This window comes from Ptychodera flava, chromosome 7, assembly GCF_041260155.1.
Source record: "Ptychodera flava strain L36383 chromosome 7, AS_Pfla_20210202, whole genome shotgun sequence".
Lineage (NCBI taxonomy): Eukaryota > Metazoa > Hemichordata > Enteropneusta > Ptychoderidae > Ptychodera > Ptychodera flava.
In genome coordinates, this window is record NC_091934.1 from 44060874 (window position 1) to 44078998 (window position 18125).

An 18125-nucleotide genomic window follows, 5' to 3' on the forward strand; every position below is an offset into this window, starting at 1 on the left:
TTATTTAAATGCACATTGTAATTAGATATCTTTTAATTCAACGGTATGGTTTTCTCATTGACAGTTAACCCTGTACTGATGTTCACTGAACAAAAATATGTACTGTAATACAGCTGTGATATTAGTTGCTTGGTACAATGTATGACAATGAACTCCAGAAATGTTATCAACATGAGTTGTCCTGCTATTAAGGTAGTATACGCCTCGAAATTGAAAGACTTAAACTTGCACTTTTCTTAATGAAACTTTCAACTATCCTCTTACCAAATCAAAAATAAAACTCGCGGGTCACCAGGCAAAGTTTGGAACTAGCGAAACAAATTACCAAACATTTTGTGATATTTGAAATTCAAATATAATTAAAATGGCCACCACTCTGTGGGGGAAATTATTTTGGATATTGAAAGGTTTTCTTTCTCCAAGAGCTTTAAAAAGATTCCCTACAAGTTGTAGATCAGAAAAGGATTGTAGAAATTTGTTCCTGAGGCGTGTTCTACCTTAAACAGAATTTCTTCATCTCAAGATGGTTCTGCCCACATTGTTATCTATGTAAAATCTGTGTCAGGCAGGCCTATCATTCAAATCAGAGGTGCAATCCAAAACAAGGTTGGCAACTGTTCGACATGGAAGAGTCAAGTTGTCACTGGTAATGTCGCAGTCCTACATCTGAAAATATTGTTTTTCTAAGTTATGCTAATGCTTATGTGACATGGTAACTACCTTCATATACACGTACCTTCAGAGGTACATACATGTAGTATGTCAAGTTTTTTGGTTGTCACAGTGTTTGGGTCACACTATGTGCACTGGTGGATAAAGACCATACAACTCATGTATAAATGGAATAGTTAACCAGTTGTACATTAAAGCTCTAGTATTCATTTGGTACAGAACATCGCACCTGTATGAAGGGTTATCACCATTTCATGATGATTTATGCTATAACTTGTCTTTATTTTGTCCAAGGTGGAGGGCCAATACTTAACTACCGCCCACTTTGTCATTTTATTGGGCTATTGTAGAGCATTCTATAGCAACTATCGATACAGGACTCTGTCAAACATATGCTGTGTCTGTCTATCCATTGCAAAACTCAAAGTCAAGATCCTTATCTGGTTTGGTATTTGTTATGTAGAGATATCATGGTTTAAAAATAAGCTGATGGTCTTGTGGCCATTATAGTTTCACAAGTATACAAGTGTTACTTGTATTAACCCTTTGAGCGCCAAAGTCAATTTTTGTCGCCCTTATAAAATATACCTCAGTCAATTTTTGTCAGATTTTTGCCAAAATTTTGATAAAAAAACTGTGGCCACAAAATTTTGTGTTCATTTGGTCTAAAATTATCAGAGAAATTACAGAAAAGTTCATAAAAATTGGTAAAATGTTGCACTAAAATTTTGGTGGGACAAAATACAGCACTCAAAGGGTTAAAGCTATAAGCTGTAGACAAAGAACCATCTTCAACATGTAATTGTAAGTGGTTAGAGGGCACACTGGTGGTTTCTTATACTGATAATAGTAGTAGCTACTGTATGCTGCATTCATCTCTTAAAATCCTATGTCATGCAACTGGAATTTTGAGGCACTCACATTAATCTGCATGCACATGGGTTAGGAGTATAGCATTATAATTTATTGCCAGTACTGCACGTCTCTGTGTTAAAGTCTCTTATCAATGTTGGGTACATAAGTTGGGCAAATCCTGTCATCTTTTAATGCCCAGTGCACACTGCAAGCTGGCAGAGATTTCATTTAACCGTGCTTTTAGTATTTTCTGTCAGGTTCTATTCGCAGCAATTTTAAACTTTGAGGAAATTCAGATCAGTAGTGTGCTTAAGTCTCTGCAAAGGACTGATATTGCATTTTATGGAAGGCATCAAGAGACTTAAAATAATATTAAGTATTTTAATGGGCTCATTCAAAGGCAGTCATAGGGTATCTCATAAAGGGTAGTCATCTGTATTTATGTCAGGGTATACATTTCACATGATACCAAGGATTTAGACTTTTTGTGTCTTCGGTATTTGCTGAATCAAACACAGCTTGTGTTTTGCATAGCAGCGTAAAATATTTATGTATTTCCCTGATATGACATAAAGACAGGGTATTAAGATTCCACTGAACAGGTATTCCAGTATTCTTGACAGGGATAGAGGACAAACAGTATTCCCACTGTGAAAGGTGAGCCAGCAGTGAACTTGAATAATTGCAAGGTGGAGTAATCAATGGATCATTCATGATAACTCTGTCAATTTATTATTCTTTCATAAGATTTGTAAACAAAAGTTTTTTTTTTTTTTCAAATCTGGGGTAGGAGTAGATTCTGTCAACTCAAGTGGCTCTGATGTTCTGTGTATGGGTTAGCATGGATGACCTCAGTCAGATTTGTTCATATTGTTAACATTTTAGTTACATTTTGATTGTGACGACCTTGAAAATATGATTATCATTCTTGGCCAATAATTAATATTTGGGAGAATGCATCGTATGAGTGTTTTTTCTTACTTTCATCTGACCTGATCTCACAGAGCTGTATCAACTGCTTGTTGGTTGGTTTGTCCGTATTTACAAACTCCAGTGTACTCTACGCCAATCTGCTTACAAAGAGGAATGTCAACTTGTGATACAAACTCCTTAGGTAGTCTACTAAGTCATTGTATAACAGTAGATGTCAGATAGTCAATATTGACACTCTAGTATGCCACAGATAACTACAGATAATGAATCATTGTCATTTTAGGGGGCCTTGTTACACATTTCAGAACAATTGAACATTTGCTGTATCTTGTTCATTCTAATATCGATTGCCACAAAATCCATTTCTGTAAAAAAAATGAGATTGTTACAGCAAGATCATTTGTTTTTGTGATTTATCTATTTTCACTTTTGTGCAATGATGAATGAGAAAGAAGTTCAGATAATATTTCAATGTTCAGATTTCAGTTCCTGTAACAAATTATTATCAGTTATGTTGTTCAGTTATTTGTGGTGATCTGTTTGACAATGCTGGAATGACGTTAGAGTGATGTGTACGTAAACCCTTCTCATGCCGTATAAGCCTCTATGTAACTCATGATTGTAAAGCACACAGATACACAAAGAAGGTGGAACAGATGGTGTCATGTGGCTTTTACACATGCTGCACACTGGTATAGGATTTTCTTTCACTGAGTAAATGTACTTATTTGATTTTCCATGACTGCGTTTACACTGAAAATGCTTTGTTCACTGTGTCTGTTTGTGCAAATTTACACCAAATTATGATTTTGAAATCCCCGGTGAATGACACAGTTGACACGTTTGCATGAAGGCGCGACTTTGCACAATTTTTAAATATCGGATATTTACAATCTAGTATCGAAGTTTGACATATCGACGTTTTCGGGACTAGTATCGATACTAGACGATACTAGAATGAAATGCCGTCGTTCCATGGGAAGCCGTTGGGGACTTTAATATCGATACTAGACGATACTATGATGACTAGCCTTGTACCTCGGCACACCGGATCTGTGAAATCTCCGATATTTACCCGATATTTATCGGCGATTTGGGGACTCTAATATCGATACTAGACGATACTAGAATGACTTGCCTCGTGCCCCGGCACGCCGGATCTGTGAAATCTCCGATATTTACCCGATATTTATCGGCGATTTGGGGACTCTAATATCGATACTAGACGATACTAGAATACTTGCCTTGTACCTCGGCACGCCGGATCTGTGAAATCTCCGATATTTACCCGATATTTATCGGCGATATGGGGACTCTAATATCAATATATCAATATATTTGAGTCTGTAAAATCGCAAGTAAATATCCGATATATATCGGAGATTTCACAACCTCACCGTTCTGGCCAAGCCCGACTTCCGAGGACTGACTCTAGCATCGATACTAGACGATACTAGAGTTTGTCAAATGGCAAGTAAATATCCGATATATATCGGAGATTTCACAACCTCACCGTTCTGGCCAAGCCCGACTTCCAGGGACTGACTCTAGCATCGATACTAGACGATACTAGAGTCTGTCAAATCGCAAGTAAATATCCGATATATATCGGAGATTTCACAACCTCAGAGTTCTGGCCAAGCCCGACTTCCAAGGACTGACTCTAGCATCGATACTAGACGATACTAGAGTCTGTCAAATCGCAAGTAAATATCCGATATATATCGGAGATTTCACAACCTCACCGTTCTGGCCAAGCCCGACTTCCAGGGACTGACTCTGGCATCGATACTAGACGATACTAGAGTCTGTCAAATCGCAAGTAAATATCCGATATATATCGGAGATTTCACAACCTCAGAGTTCTGGCCAAGCCCGACTTCCAAGGACTGACTCTGGCATCGATACTAGACGATACTAGAGTCCGTCAAATCGCAAGTAAATATCCGATATATATCGGAGATTTCACAACCTCACCGTTCTGGCCAAGCCCGACTTCCAGGGACTGACTCTAGCATCGATACTAGACGATACTAGAGTCTGTCAAATCGCAAGTAAATATCCGATATATATCGGAGATTTCACAACCCTACCGTTCTGGCCAAGCCCGACTTCCAGGGACTGACTCTAGCATCGATACTAGACGATACTAGAGTCTGTCAAATCGCAAGTAAATATCCGATATATATCGGAGATTTCACAACCTCAGAGTTCTGGCCAAGCCCGACTTCCAAGGACTGACTCTAGCATCGATACTAGACGATACTAGAGTCTGTCAAATCGCAAGTAAATATCCGATATATATCGGAGATTTCACAACCTCACCGTTCTAGCCAAGTAAAGATTTCACCACCTCATCGTTCAATCTAAGTTCGATATTGTAGAGTCTAGTAGCCGTAAATATCGGATATCATATAAAAGTGCAATGTCGCGGTGTCCTCCTTTGACACGTTTGTAGATGCTGGTATAAAAAGTAAAAGTAATTTGCAAAAATAACAAAATTACATCCTTAATGGCATACTTAAATGAAAAATAAAATTATTTAGCTCATAAGAAGTCATGCTTAACCAAATTTGCAGCTTATTTATTGAATTTTACACAAAACTATTTTGTCTGTATTCTTTAGGGGATGAGAAATAAATATATCGTGTGATACTAAGTGTATTTTATCACAGTGTAAGTGTTTGAGATGACCCCTAGGTCAGGTCACAGCCGTAAGTCATACCAAGGTAAATAGGGAGCTACAGACTTTGAAAAGAAAACAGCTTCACTTTGACAAATTAGTCAATAAAAATAATTCATACGGAATACTCCTGTTACCAAAGTATGACATATTAGGGGTGTTAAGTGTCTCCGTTTCACAAGCGTATATGTAATTTGCTCGGCTGATGTTAAATATAAAATATCATAGGGTAACATGAGGCTGCCTGAGGGGTGGTGTGTACTTTAAACTGTACATTTCTTTATCCTAATAGTAATCAAGGTATTTGCCAATAACACATCTAGAGTCCATTTGAAGTGTTCTATTGACATTGGCTAATCAGCTTGCAGCATTCCTGGTCTGTTCTGTAATTGCCACCATCACCCCGTCACTTCAGGGATTGGCCTTTTGTTGCCGACACTCTTAACGGACACCGACCAAATGCGTGATTGTTCACGTAATTGATAGCAATACACACCACTGCGACAGATTTGTGGGGCTTGCCAACAAAGATATTGTCTTTGTTGTGGAGACTTTTTGTCTTCACAAGGTATGTGGCTTTGTCGTTTCTGAGTTGAGATTGTTAAGAAAGTCATGCTCGTAGCAGAGGGAAATAATCAAGTAGGTTTGTAAATGTGAAATTTGATTTTCTTCCAGGCGACTGGCAAGCACTCAGGGAGAGATACGCATTGGACCAAGTCATCAAGCCGTTCTTCCAGAACAAAAACCCAAAACGGAAGCGGAGGAAGACATGAGTTCAACTCAGAAAGAAGAACTGATATGGAAACCCACAGTCAATGACTGTGACTTAATGATGTATTTAAGAGCCGCAAGGTAAGTTGACCTTTGACCTCACAAGATGGCTAACCATTCAGCTAGAACTACATTGAAACACTTTTGTTCAGGCGTTTGTGTTGAAGCACTTTGACCTTCGACATCAGTAGATTGTGTCAAAGGTCATGAGAGCTGTTTCCAATCACTTCTCAACTCAAGAAAGCTGCCGTAACATTGTGGTCACAAGGTTATATAGCTTCACAAATAAAAAAAGAAAATGGGATTTTAAATCATGAAATAAAAATCAAATGTGATATGACTGTGTGCTGTTGGAATGCTAGTCTCTTTAAAAGCTGATGGTGTGGAAATGTACAAGATAACTTGTGTTGAATACCAGAGTAGTGTAATAAAAGAATCCATAAAAAGGGTAGAATTTTATGAAAATTTTTGTATGCTGTTATTAGAGCATTTTAAACATGTCATACATTGTTTGAAGATGACTAGCACTTACAGTGTATCCTGTATGTGATAATATTTAATTTTTGTTTGGTATTCCATGAATCTCTGACTGCAAAAAACGTTTCCTAGTATGTAATAATAATAATAATAATAATATTATTATTATTATTATTATTATTATTATTATTATTATTATTATTATTATTATTACAACAATAGTAATTGGTAAAAAGGGACATGTAGATAACTAACATCCAGTGAACAAGTTTAAAAACTTGTGTCATCAAGAAATAAAAATGATAATTTGAAAATCAACACCAAACTGTATCCTCATAAAGGAAATTCAAGGTATAGCCTGAGTGTTTGTGAAGGGCAGTAGTTGCCTAGTAAATTTTATCCCAGTTCCACAGCCATTTTATGGCATTTCCAGTGATCAGATTAATGTACTCCATTAACCCTTATCCTGCCAACCTATCACTTCCCCACCCGCCAAGTCTGTAAAACCCAGTTATATTTTCACTGTCTTCACATTGTATGGTATCGCAGGTTTGACAACAGGATTATAACAGAGTTCCCAGTCAACCACCAGTGTTTTCAAATCTTTGTTTAACTGTTTAGATGTAATGTTACTGTGTGGGTCAAATATTCAATGAATAGTCCATATGCAGATCAAATATTCAATGATCAAGCCATGGAGGTCAAATATTCAATGAACAGTCCATAATGCAGGTCAAATATTCAATGAACAGTCCATAATACAGGTCAAATATTCAATGAACAGTCCATAATACATGTCAAATATTCAATGAACAGTCCGTATGCAGGTCAAATATTCAATGAAATGTCCATATGGACAGTCCATATAAGGGTCAAATATTCAATGAACAGTCTATACACAGGTTACAGCAACAGAGACATTCTGTTGTGCAAGGAATCCATATATTATGTTGTCTGAATAGACAAACAGTGCGTAGCGTTTGTCATGGTTTCTGGAAATAAATATGCATCTCTTCTTCACACAGGAGTATGGCTGCGTTTGCCGGAATGTGTGACGGTGGATCGGCTGAAGAGGGTTGTGAAGCAGCATCAAAAGATGACACAACAATCAATGCAATGAATATGGTATGTATTCTTATCCTCCATCTGCTTCTGGTATTTTGTTAACCTGCTCACCCCTAATTCTCTGTCAACAGGTCCACAGTTGCCATTGACAACAAGTGGTTTGGACCAAACCATAGTGGTGAAAAGGGTGAAGATTTATTTTTTACTAGTCATGTTTATCATTTCTCAAAGCCTATCAGGGTGCAGAATAATACTTCAAATTATACTTTGATATTTTGATTGAGGGGAGCAACAGCCATATTGAGATTCAAGGAGGACAGCTTTCCTTTTGAGTTAAGCTTTTGAGTGGCTTAATTTCCACCAAATTTTAGGGCAACATTTTACCAGTTTTTGAGAATTTTTCTGTAATTTTTTTGATAGTTTTGGACCAAGTAGACATCATATTTCATTTGCTACAGTTCTTTATCAAAATTTTAGATAAAAATCTGAAAATTTTGACGAGAGCATATTTTAAAGGTGAAAAAAGTTTACTTTGGTGCCCAAAGAGTTAAGCTATCTAATTTTGAGCAAATTTTCACTACGTTTGCCCTATTTTGATATTCGTTTATCCATTAAGACATGTCGCTTTCCAGTAATACCCAAAATAAACAGTCAGGAAGTTTTTGAATAATTTCAAAATCAATATCAGGTTGTACTGACTATTTGCAAACAAATTTGTACCTGCGACTTCGCCGAATCAGATATTAATTTCACTTCAGTAAATAGAAGATTTTACAATCTGTGTGGGTCTGTATATGGAAGTACATGGTTTGAAATTGAACCATTGAATGCTTTGAGAACATTGCATAAACTGAATAGTAAGAGTTCATTTATAAAAGTAATGACTTCCCTGCATTCAAAACTATAAATTTTAATAATATTAGTCAAGGCTTATCTGGTAGTGTTCACTGGCTACAGGAGATTCTGGGACAAAAGGTATGTTTAAAACAGGTGTATTGAGTATTAGGGAACTGAATAAAAAAGCGTGACTCAGGTCTTACTTGAACCATGTGCAGAATTATGACGTGTCAGTTTTTCCCAAGATTTAATTGAACAATTGGACTGTTGTATGTTACATATTTTAAGCTTTCATAGGAAATAAAACATCTGGAACATTCCACAGTCGCATGCTTCATGAGAAATGGATTATTTACAAAACCATGAAATTTTACAAGATAATATTTGACACATGTCAAATGCCACATGAAAACTTTTGTACACAGAGTTGTTTTTCACAAGTATAACTGGAGTCATGTCTGGACAATGAGTCTTGAATCTTTTCTGTATACTGTCTGTCATGGTCTAATTTAATTTGTCTGAAATGATTGCAAAAGCATGGATTTCAGATCATTGTGTGCTGTTTTTTGAATAGAGAGAATAGTCTGTTTGTCTGCTGTTGTCTCATTGCTGTTTCAATTCATGTTTTGTCTATATACTTGTTCACCAGCTCCATACCAACCAGTACGACACAGGCAGAGCATTACAGGCCTTGGTGAAGTGTCCACTACCGAGATCTGTTGATAAGAAATGGACAGATGAAGAAAATGTAAGTAGAACACTAAGATTAAAATCTATTCTCAGTTATTTTGAAATTCATTGTAAGCCCATGATGACTCTAAAATGAACTTAAAATCTAGCAAGTTGTTTTAGAGACAGCTGTGTGAGTTACCATAAAAACCACTCTGTAAATGTCTTTAATACTGTGTCAACTTCATGATCTGTGTGCATATGTGCATTCTAAACTTTTTGGTTGAGAGCATCACCTGATCATTTATGTAGATCACATGCATCGGTGTCAGTTGATGTATACTAGCCTAAAATGAAAAAATCTCATGCTATCAGTGTTTTGTTAAAAATGTTCAGTTATGCAAATGTGTAAGTAATAAAAATATAATAATAATTATTCACCAGTTACAATTATTTGTACATCAAGAATCATGCATTTTATGAATGAAGAAAGTGCCGATGTTTTTTTATAGTTTCTTGCTTGTGTACATTGTTTTGTATCTGTACAGTAATCTGTCACACCTCTTCATCAAAATATATGTGAGAGCTTGAAAATTTTAGTTTAATCTGAATATGTGACATTCTGCTTGGATTTGTAGAAAAAATGTAAAAACTGGCTGATATTGATATCAATGGATTATGTTGTATCACTTTCACTTGTAGTTCGAGCAAATTCATTATCATTTATTCTGTGATCAGTAACGTGATTCAAATGCCTCAGAGAAACATTACTGTAAATAGACAGCGTGCAAAGAATTGGCTATGCCAGCCAGTCAAATATATACAATTATTCATGTTGAATTCTCTGATATTTGAGCTCCGAATCCAAGGAGAAGGCAGTTTTAATGGTTGTTGACAATCAGTAGAATTTTGATTCAGTAGAAGTGGTATTTGTTAGATACCTTAAAGAGAAGGATACTAGAACTGAAATCTACACATCTGTCCTTCTCTTCCCAAACACTATACCATTCCATATCTGTGCTAATCGGTGCAGCAATATACTGGCACTGTCATTCATAAACAGACAATGAAAGGTTTCTGGCTTCATGTATAATAAACCAGGAAATAATAATGTAAGGATAGGTTCTAGACTAGTGACAAAACCAGGAAAATGGAAAGATAGTTTCTTGACTATAATGGAATGCTCATACACTGTTTGATCTAGCAAAGAGATCAAACACTTCATGCCTTCTGCTACCTTGATACAGACACACTTGATGAACATTTTATTCATATTATGAATAAAAAACATTTTATCCATATTATTTTTGAAAGAAAACAATATGGCCATATACCCCTTGATGACACTCAGCTAATGATACGCCAGACTGTCAGACTATGAATACAAACATTGGCCACATTATTCCCCTGTATGGACTGCACCAAATTTTAGTTCTCTGTTGTTCATACTGCAATATTTTTGACAGCCATATTGTGCATACCCCCTATGTCTGTACAGAGTTTATTGTTTCTGTATACCACCTAAGCTGATGTAAAATTGAATGTTTGCAGTTATACATCACCTTTAGGTCAATACAGCATTTGTCATTAAACAGTTGCAATCATAACTTTTATGGACTCGGTGAAACCAATAATATAAATTGCCTGAAAAAAAATTCATCCCACTGAAAGCTAAATTTTTCCCAAAAATCAGAATATCACAAACTCCAGTATAAGTAGAAAAAGACTTTTAAAACTATTCAACTGAATGGTTTTCTGAAATATGAACAGTAAAGGTTGATCGGAAAGCTTTGAAAATATGTCTAAGTTTACTTGGTAAAAGGATGTTTCCAACCATCTCTTTAATCAGATCTGAAAGAGTATTCCCTCGTAGGCCATCACATGAAGGCAAGTTCTTTTCAGAAGAGCTAAATATTTTGAATGTACCAGATTGCACCAGAGCCCTGCAGGTCTTTTGTGTGGAAAATGGTTTTCTCTTTCCATAGAGGTGTGACGTAAAAGTATTGAATGAATATGGCATTACATTATTCAGAATGTCTTTTGTCAAAACTGAATCCAAGTGTTAAATCTTGTAGAGTGTCTGTGTTAGTAAATGATTTGTGTTTGCTTGCAATCATGTATATGATAGTCTGTACATCAGAGACACTAAACACTTCTTATTGAGCGGCCCCCTGGTCATGAAATGTGTCTGTTTTCTATCTGCTGTGAGAATGCTCTATGTTTGCAAGGCCATTAAATTTGTATTAGCTAGACTAGATTTGCTGCAAGGCTAGAACCACATGTGTCATCAAAGAAAGGAGATATTTAACAAACTGACTTTAAAAGCTTCCATCGATATTGATGCATTAAAGTCCAGGTTTCATTGATTTCAAGCGGCATTTTGAACTGTAATCTTGACTTGTACTGTATCATTTAGTTTGTGATTATCTGGTTCCAGTAATTTTTCCCAGTTTACCTCTTTCTTGACGGCACCTGCTTTCTTAATTTTGACAATCTGAAATGAGCATTACTATAGTATAGTGTCGCTCTAAATCCACAAGATATAGTTTTGTGATTTCCTTGTTTTGGTTGTTTGGTTTAATCTGCCATGGTGTGATTTCAGAAACTCAGTCTTTCTCACACAACTTAGTAATTACTGGTCTCTGTTTACTTTAAGCATACTTATGCCCATCTTGACACTTTGATCATCAGACAGATATTGATAAACAAAGGTGTTCTGAGTTTAAGGTAGTATGCGCCTCTAAAGTGAAAGACGTAAACTTTTGCTCAAACTTTCCAAAATGAAACTTTCAACCATTCTCTTACAAAATCAATAATAAAAATTGGGGGTCACCGTGCAAAGTGTGGAACTAGTGAAACAAATTACAAAACATTTTGCGATATTTGAAAATCAAAATTGGCTGCCATCTCTGTGTTAACTCTACGGGGAAAATTAAATTTTGGATTTTCAAAAAATTAAGAAGGTGAAAGTTGATCTGAAAAAGAATTGTAGAAATTTGAGAGTCCCCGAGGTGAGTTCTACCTTAAGATGAAATCTTTTGATAGATTAGTTCACATGTACCTTGAAGGTAAAAATTGATTTGAAAGTCAGGTAGTCATGCGCCTCAAAAATTGAAAGACGCAAAACTTTTGCTCAACTTTACTCTATGAAACTAAAGAATTCATTAAATATAAAAATTAGGGATCACTGTGCAAATTTTAATGTTATGGAAACAAATAACCTTAAACATACCAATATTTGAAATTCAAAATCGCCGCTATCCCAGCATTACCAAGTCTACAAGGGAAACTTAACTTTCAATTTTCACAAAAACAAGCCAGTGAAAAGTTTACTTATTTCATGAGCTTCAAAATGAGCCTCCCACAAGTGATAGACCAGAAAAGTATTGTGAAATTTTGAGATTCAGAATACCTGCCTTGAAGGTACATTCTACCTTAAAGCCCCACTTGCTGTATCTCTTTGCATTTTTTTTCTTCAAAAAGATGATTTGAAATCAAGTACAATTTATATAAACCACGCTTACCAAATTGCATTTTTCAAATATTGGTGACAAACTCACAACTTAGATTTTAATGACTAAATGATTTTCAAGTTACAACTCAAATATTGCAGCCACTAATATACATGTAAATGCAGGAATTTACCATAATTTAATTGACCAAATCCATCACTAAGGATTGAAATAGTGACATTTTCAAAAATAGTATGTCTTAATACCGGGAATCCAAAACTTCTCCCCAAAAATTGGAATGTTGTTTGGGTATTATTATTTGCAAAAAAAAATTAGCCAATGGAGCTTTAATAAATTTCTAGTTCAACCGACAACTACAGATCTCCTTCAAGTTCAAGTTATTGATACATAGACCATTTAACTTTTTTGGTCAGTATAGCTATTAATTTCAATTTTTAGAAATCAAAGTTTAAACTAAATGAGATTTGTGCAATATTATTTGTGTGTACTGTGCACTATACAGGTGTTAAATTCACTTCAAGCTGACCAAAAGGTTTCCACATCTGTATGAGCACAACATAACTTGATCACCCCATTCCCTGTAAGCAGGTCCATATTCACTATTGATAACTACCAGTTAAAGGTATACAGTCACCTGTAATCTAAAAATGTCCATATATGGTCAAAGGGGCGTTCGTTAGTATTCAAAATGCCCATGTGAGGGCGCTGTTTTTAAAAAGCGGCCACCCGCTTAAAATCTGTGATTGGTTAGATTTTCTCTTTCCATGGTAACTGTGGCAAAATTGGAACAGGTGACAGTATAACTTTAATAGGCCAAACCATATGAAGAGATGCAGACTCAAATTATAATTCGTATTGCCATACTTACTGAAATGAGTAAACTTGAGATTTGGTGCTTTTTTTTCGTTCATATAGACTAAATCGCAATTAGAAAAAAAAATGAAAAGTTCATAGAGATGAGAAATATGTAGAATCACATAAACTTGTAAAGGTGTCAGCTGAGTGGCAGTTGACTGGGGAAAATGACTTTCCGTATAATTTTAATTCTCTAATACCCACTGTAGAAATAACATGGCATATAATTTAGATGGATATCACAGGAAGGAGACTTCTCATTGATGACTACTGATGTAAGTTATGAAGTATAGCTGTTGCAATTATTCTCACACGCGTCATTAAACATTAAACAGACGTTTCAAAAAAAACCAGAAAATCTCACAGCGTATTTATTGTCTGAGAATAAAATGGTCTATAACATCAGCAACTTCACAGCCTCCTAACTACAAAGCCATTAAATCCACATCTGAACAAGATGAAAATCTTATTAGAGTTTGATAATGAAAACTGACTCAATAATAGATTTAATGTCTTATTTAAGCTTGATTAATATTGCGGCATCAGCCTTGAGGAATTAAAGCTTTTCTACCAGGAATTGTGGAGCCTGTCTCATTAAATCAAGAACTCACCTCAATGGGGACTCAGTCAGGGGGTTGTAAAATTGTATTTGTGTATAGCTCAGTGTTGTCCATAGATTTTATTTCCACATTAAATGTACTTGCCTTGTAGATATTAAAATAAGAAAAAAAGTACCAAATAAACTAGTGTATTTATCTGCACTCAATACCATGATTGCTCAATATCATTGTGAAATTCTCCATCACAAAATACACTGATTTTTTTCTGTCTTATCTTTTCATATTGCTTTGGTTTCAACAGCAGTAGTTGAAGCAAAGCATTGCGTTGCTGGAATTGCTAACACATACTTCAGTCTTTTCTGGAATTTGCTAACAGCTGTCGCCAAATGTGTTAATTCTATTGCGGTATTTTAACGATTATAGTAACAACAACGTCATTACGTGAAATGTGTCACTCTTTCAGAAACTAAGCCAGTGTCTCAGCAAAAGGAGGTGTTTATAAAATCTTTTACAAGCTTATTAAAAACCACAGTTGCCAGCAGATATTGTAATCTTCACTTCAGAGTATTTGCCTTTTTGTCACAATATGCATGACCCCAAGATTAAGGCTGATGACCCCTTGACCTCTGACCTATCCCAGTGAGACCATAATGTTTAAAGTTTCCTGACATGTGTTTCAGTGACTTTGACAAGATACAGAATCAATGTTTCATTCTCTAGTTTTGCATCCTCTTGCTTGTAATGATAACAAAAAATAGTTATCCACTTTGCAGTGCACAGGATAATTTTGTTAGCTAAATAAAGGAATTGGAAGATTCATTTTACAAGACGTTAATAAACACGGGATCTGGTTTTGAATGAATGTTTTGTAATTGAATTCCTGTCTTGCCATGAACGCTTTGGAAGGTGGTGCGTATCAGTGTCAACACTGTGACCTTTTTCCAGGATAGCTTACTCGATAGGGGATTCTGTCAGCCTTGTTGACTCATATGAAGGCAATATCGATAAGTGGATGAAAGATGTTGGAATCACTATCATGATACAAATATTAAATCTAACAGCCTGTAATTGTCAGTACAGGGTGACAAGCTAAATCGTTTGTCATAGTCTCTGACAAGCTGCTACATGGATAATAACACTGCATTCCTTGATTGGTTGATGTTGCTGCATATTTCACTATATAGGTTTCATTGTTATATACATGGCTCGTCAACACATTCACCGTAATTAAAATGGCCAAAATGAGAGGTTATTGAAACATTGAAACTAATTCCAGTTTCATTATATCTAATTACAGCTTTCATGTAAATTAAAGTGTTGCATTTCATCATCTGAGGTCTTAGCCACTCTTCCATAGGCAATTAAATAAATCATTTCTGGTATCACATTTTTATAGTTTTGAAAAAATAGCATAAATGACAAGTATTTCTTCTTTTCTAAGTACAGCGTTATTAAATTCACATTATAGTGTGATTTCATGTTCGTTTGAAATTAAAACCCTGTCTGCGTAGTCCTTTGACTGATGTGTAGTGTTTTGTTCTGCTGAGAAGCCATACTGTGGATTTAGAAGCCATATTTGAGAGCAGCAACCAATCTTAGTAACAGGTGACATCTTGCAAAGCGGCCGACTCCCTGCCTTATCATTTCATACGCTCTCTTTCAGTCCTGATTGGAATCCATGATAGCAACAGTGTAGGCTTTTTCGTAATTAAACTTATCAAAATACCATTTTCTCATCAACAGCATCGCCATAAATTACGATACTGAGGTGGCAGTTTGCAGATAGTACAAATTGTGTCTTTTCATCCTGTCAATCAAAGTGAATCTGTTTCCTCCGCACACAAAAGAAAAGAGATTTTCAGAATACTAGAAACGTGACACAATTATGGTCTGGATTTGATGATTTTGAATCACAGACTTCAAAAGTATTAAGTATTTCCCGTTATTAGGTGATGTGAATTTAACATACTTTGCCTTGCTTTACCGACTTCGTCAGACCATTTATTTAAAAATTGGCTCTGCTTGCGTATATTAGAGAAATTCCATGATTTTTTTGACAGCTATAATTCTCATAGGAAATCAGCTTTCTAGTCTTCAATAATGTGTCTGTAAATAATTGTTGAAGTACTATAACAATGTACAAACTATTTTAATTTTGCAGGGTGGGTATGAACTGACTTGATTGTGAATATTTCTTATCTTTCTGTGGAGTAATCTATATTCCTATATAGTCCAAACTGCTCAAAAATTGTGATTCAGGATGATTGCATGAAATTGTACATTAATATATTTCTTTATTTACTCTGAATTCTCAACAGTGTCTTAGATTTTCACGAAATGAAATAAACAGGAGAAAAATTTCTGTATTTAGAATGTTTGAATTGGTTCAGAGGAATAATATGATGATCTTGTGGTATCTTTTGTGAGTTGGTCATTGGAAAAATTACACTTCATATTTATGTAGACATAGTTTCCTGTATTCTTCCTGAAAAAAAGCGGTTTCGAAATACAATACACAGATCACAAATTCATCTCTAGGTACATGAAGAATGAACTATTTTGTCACAATGTACACCACTGGCACTACTTCATGTTTTCAGTGTTTGAATATTGTTCTCTACTTCTTATTTCCTACAGAAACGGTTTGTGAAAGGACTTAGACAGTATGGAAAGAATTTCTTCCGGATAAAGAAAGAACTGCTGCCTCACAAGGAAACAGTAAGTGATCATTTCAAGATGGTTCAATGGTTTATAGATATTGAATGCATGACTAGGGAGTGTTTTAATATCAAACTGAAACACACAGGCACACAAATCACGCTCACACTTAGCACAGTTTTACAGACATGGCTCCTGTATTCATCATTTACATTCAAAGACAACTTCAACTTGATCAGTTAAACAGTGTAGTGATATCGTGGGGCTGATTTCTGTAATGAGTACAACTGTAATGCTGTATGAGGATTCAACCATATCCCAGAATGACAATTTTGTAGATGTTTGAGTTACAAACTGCTCATATGAACACTACTTTTCTAATGGTTTTATATAATTGTGGAAAGATTTTTTCAAGGTGATTGTTGCAGTGAGAAATTAATCTTTTTTTTGTCAATGATGATGTGACTTGGTGATCAAGAGTCACTGATACACCGCTTTTGTTTCACTCTCATTGTTGAGTGGTTTGTCATTGTATTCATTGCTAGTTGATGTTACAAAGTGTCATTAGTTGTTTTTGTGTAACAAAAACTGTTACATTGTAGTTGTAAATATTTGATATAATACAAGCATTGTTACACTGTTGCAATGGGCCTATGATGTTTTAAAAAGACTGGTACTTTGTTGTCAAAGTGCACTCGTTGTTTATTTGTTGCAAAAAAAACTGCTACATTTTTGCCATCTCTATCTGTGATTGTTGTTTGTCCAGAACTTGTTACTATGTTGCAATTGGTTGTTGATATGTGTGATAGTAATTGTAGTAGTTTAGTATTGTACATGAATTTGTTTCCAGACATAGTATCAGCACTTTATGTGGTGACAGCTGGAACCATTGCTACTCACCCTGAAACCATGCTGATACAGCTTCACTGTGTAACACACTTCAATTGAAAATCAAGGCATGACTTGAATTGCCTTCAAACAACAAATGTAGCAAATGTTAGACCACAGTATTGGTCTGTCATTCGACTCAATAATGGTTTATAATAATAGATACAATGGTAAAAGCATCCCCAGAGTGATTTTTGCATTTTAGTTACTTAAGGTGAATAGATACATTTGCACTGTAATTACAGTGTTTATTTTGTCACTGATCTACCACAAAGTGATTTCAACGTGTACATTTATCCTCATGAAAAATATTCTGAGCTCCGTCTCACTCCCTCTGGGTTTGCAAAGAAAATTTACCAGGTTGAGGTGCACAGAGGGTCTTTTCAAATTTTGACAAAGGATTTATCTCGTCTTTTTGTTAAAATAGCATCCAACAATTTAATTTTCAATGAAGTCTCAGTGGAAATGTCTCATATTTCAGAGTAAGAGTTACTGCATTCAGGTTTGTTCACAGTGTGATAAAAAACGCATCTGCTACAATGCTGCAACATTTGACATCGCATGCTGTGTGCCAGTTGTGAACCCTTTGCACATCAGCTTGTCCATGTGAATTATTGTTCGGAATTTCTCCAAATCACTTCTTATAGTGTATCTTCCCTTTGGCCTCTATTCCGTATGATTGCATATTCATGGAAAATCCCAGTGATTGATTATGCTCTTGAACTGTGG

General features: G+C 35.4%; 1 protein-coding gene across 1 annotated transcript in view; it reads left to right on the forward strand.

Moving 5' to 3' along the window:
• LOC139137642 (arginine-glutamic acid dipeptide repeats protein-like) overlaps positions 1–18125 on the forward strand; it is a 165344-nt gene that overhangs the window by 85018 nt on the left and 62201 nt on the right. The window contains 4 exon segments of the mRNA XM_070705841.1: positions 5819–5995; positions 7417–7516; positions 8943–9041; positions 16488–16568. Coding sequence (XP_070561942.1) covers positions 5819–5995; positions 7417–7516; positions 8943–9041; positions 16488–16568 — 457 coding nt within the window.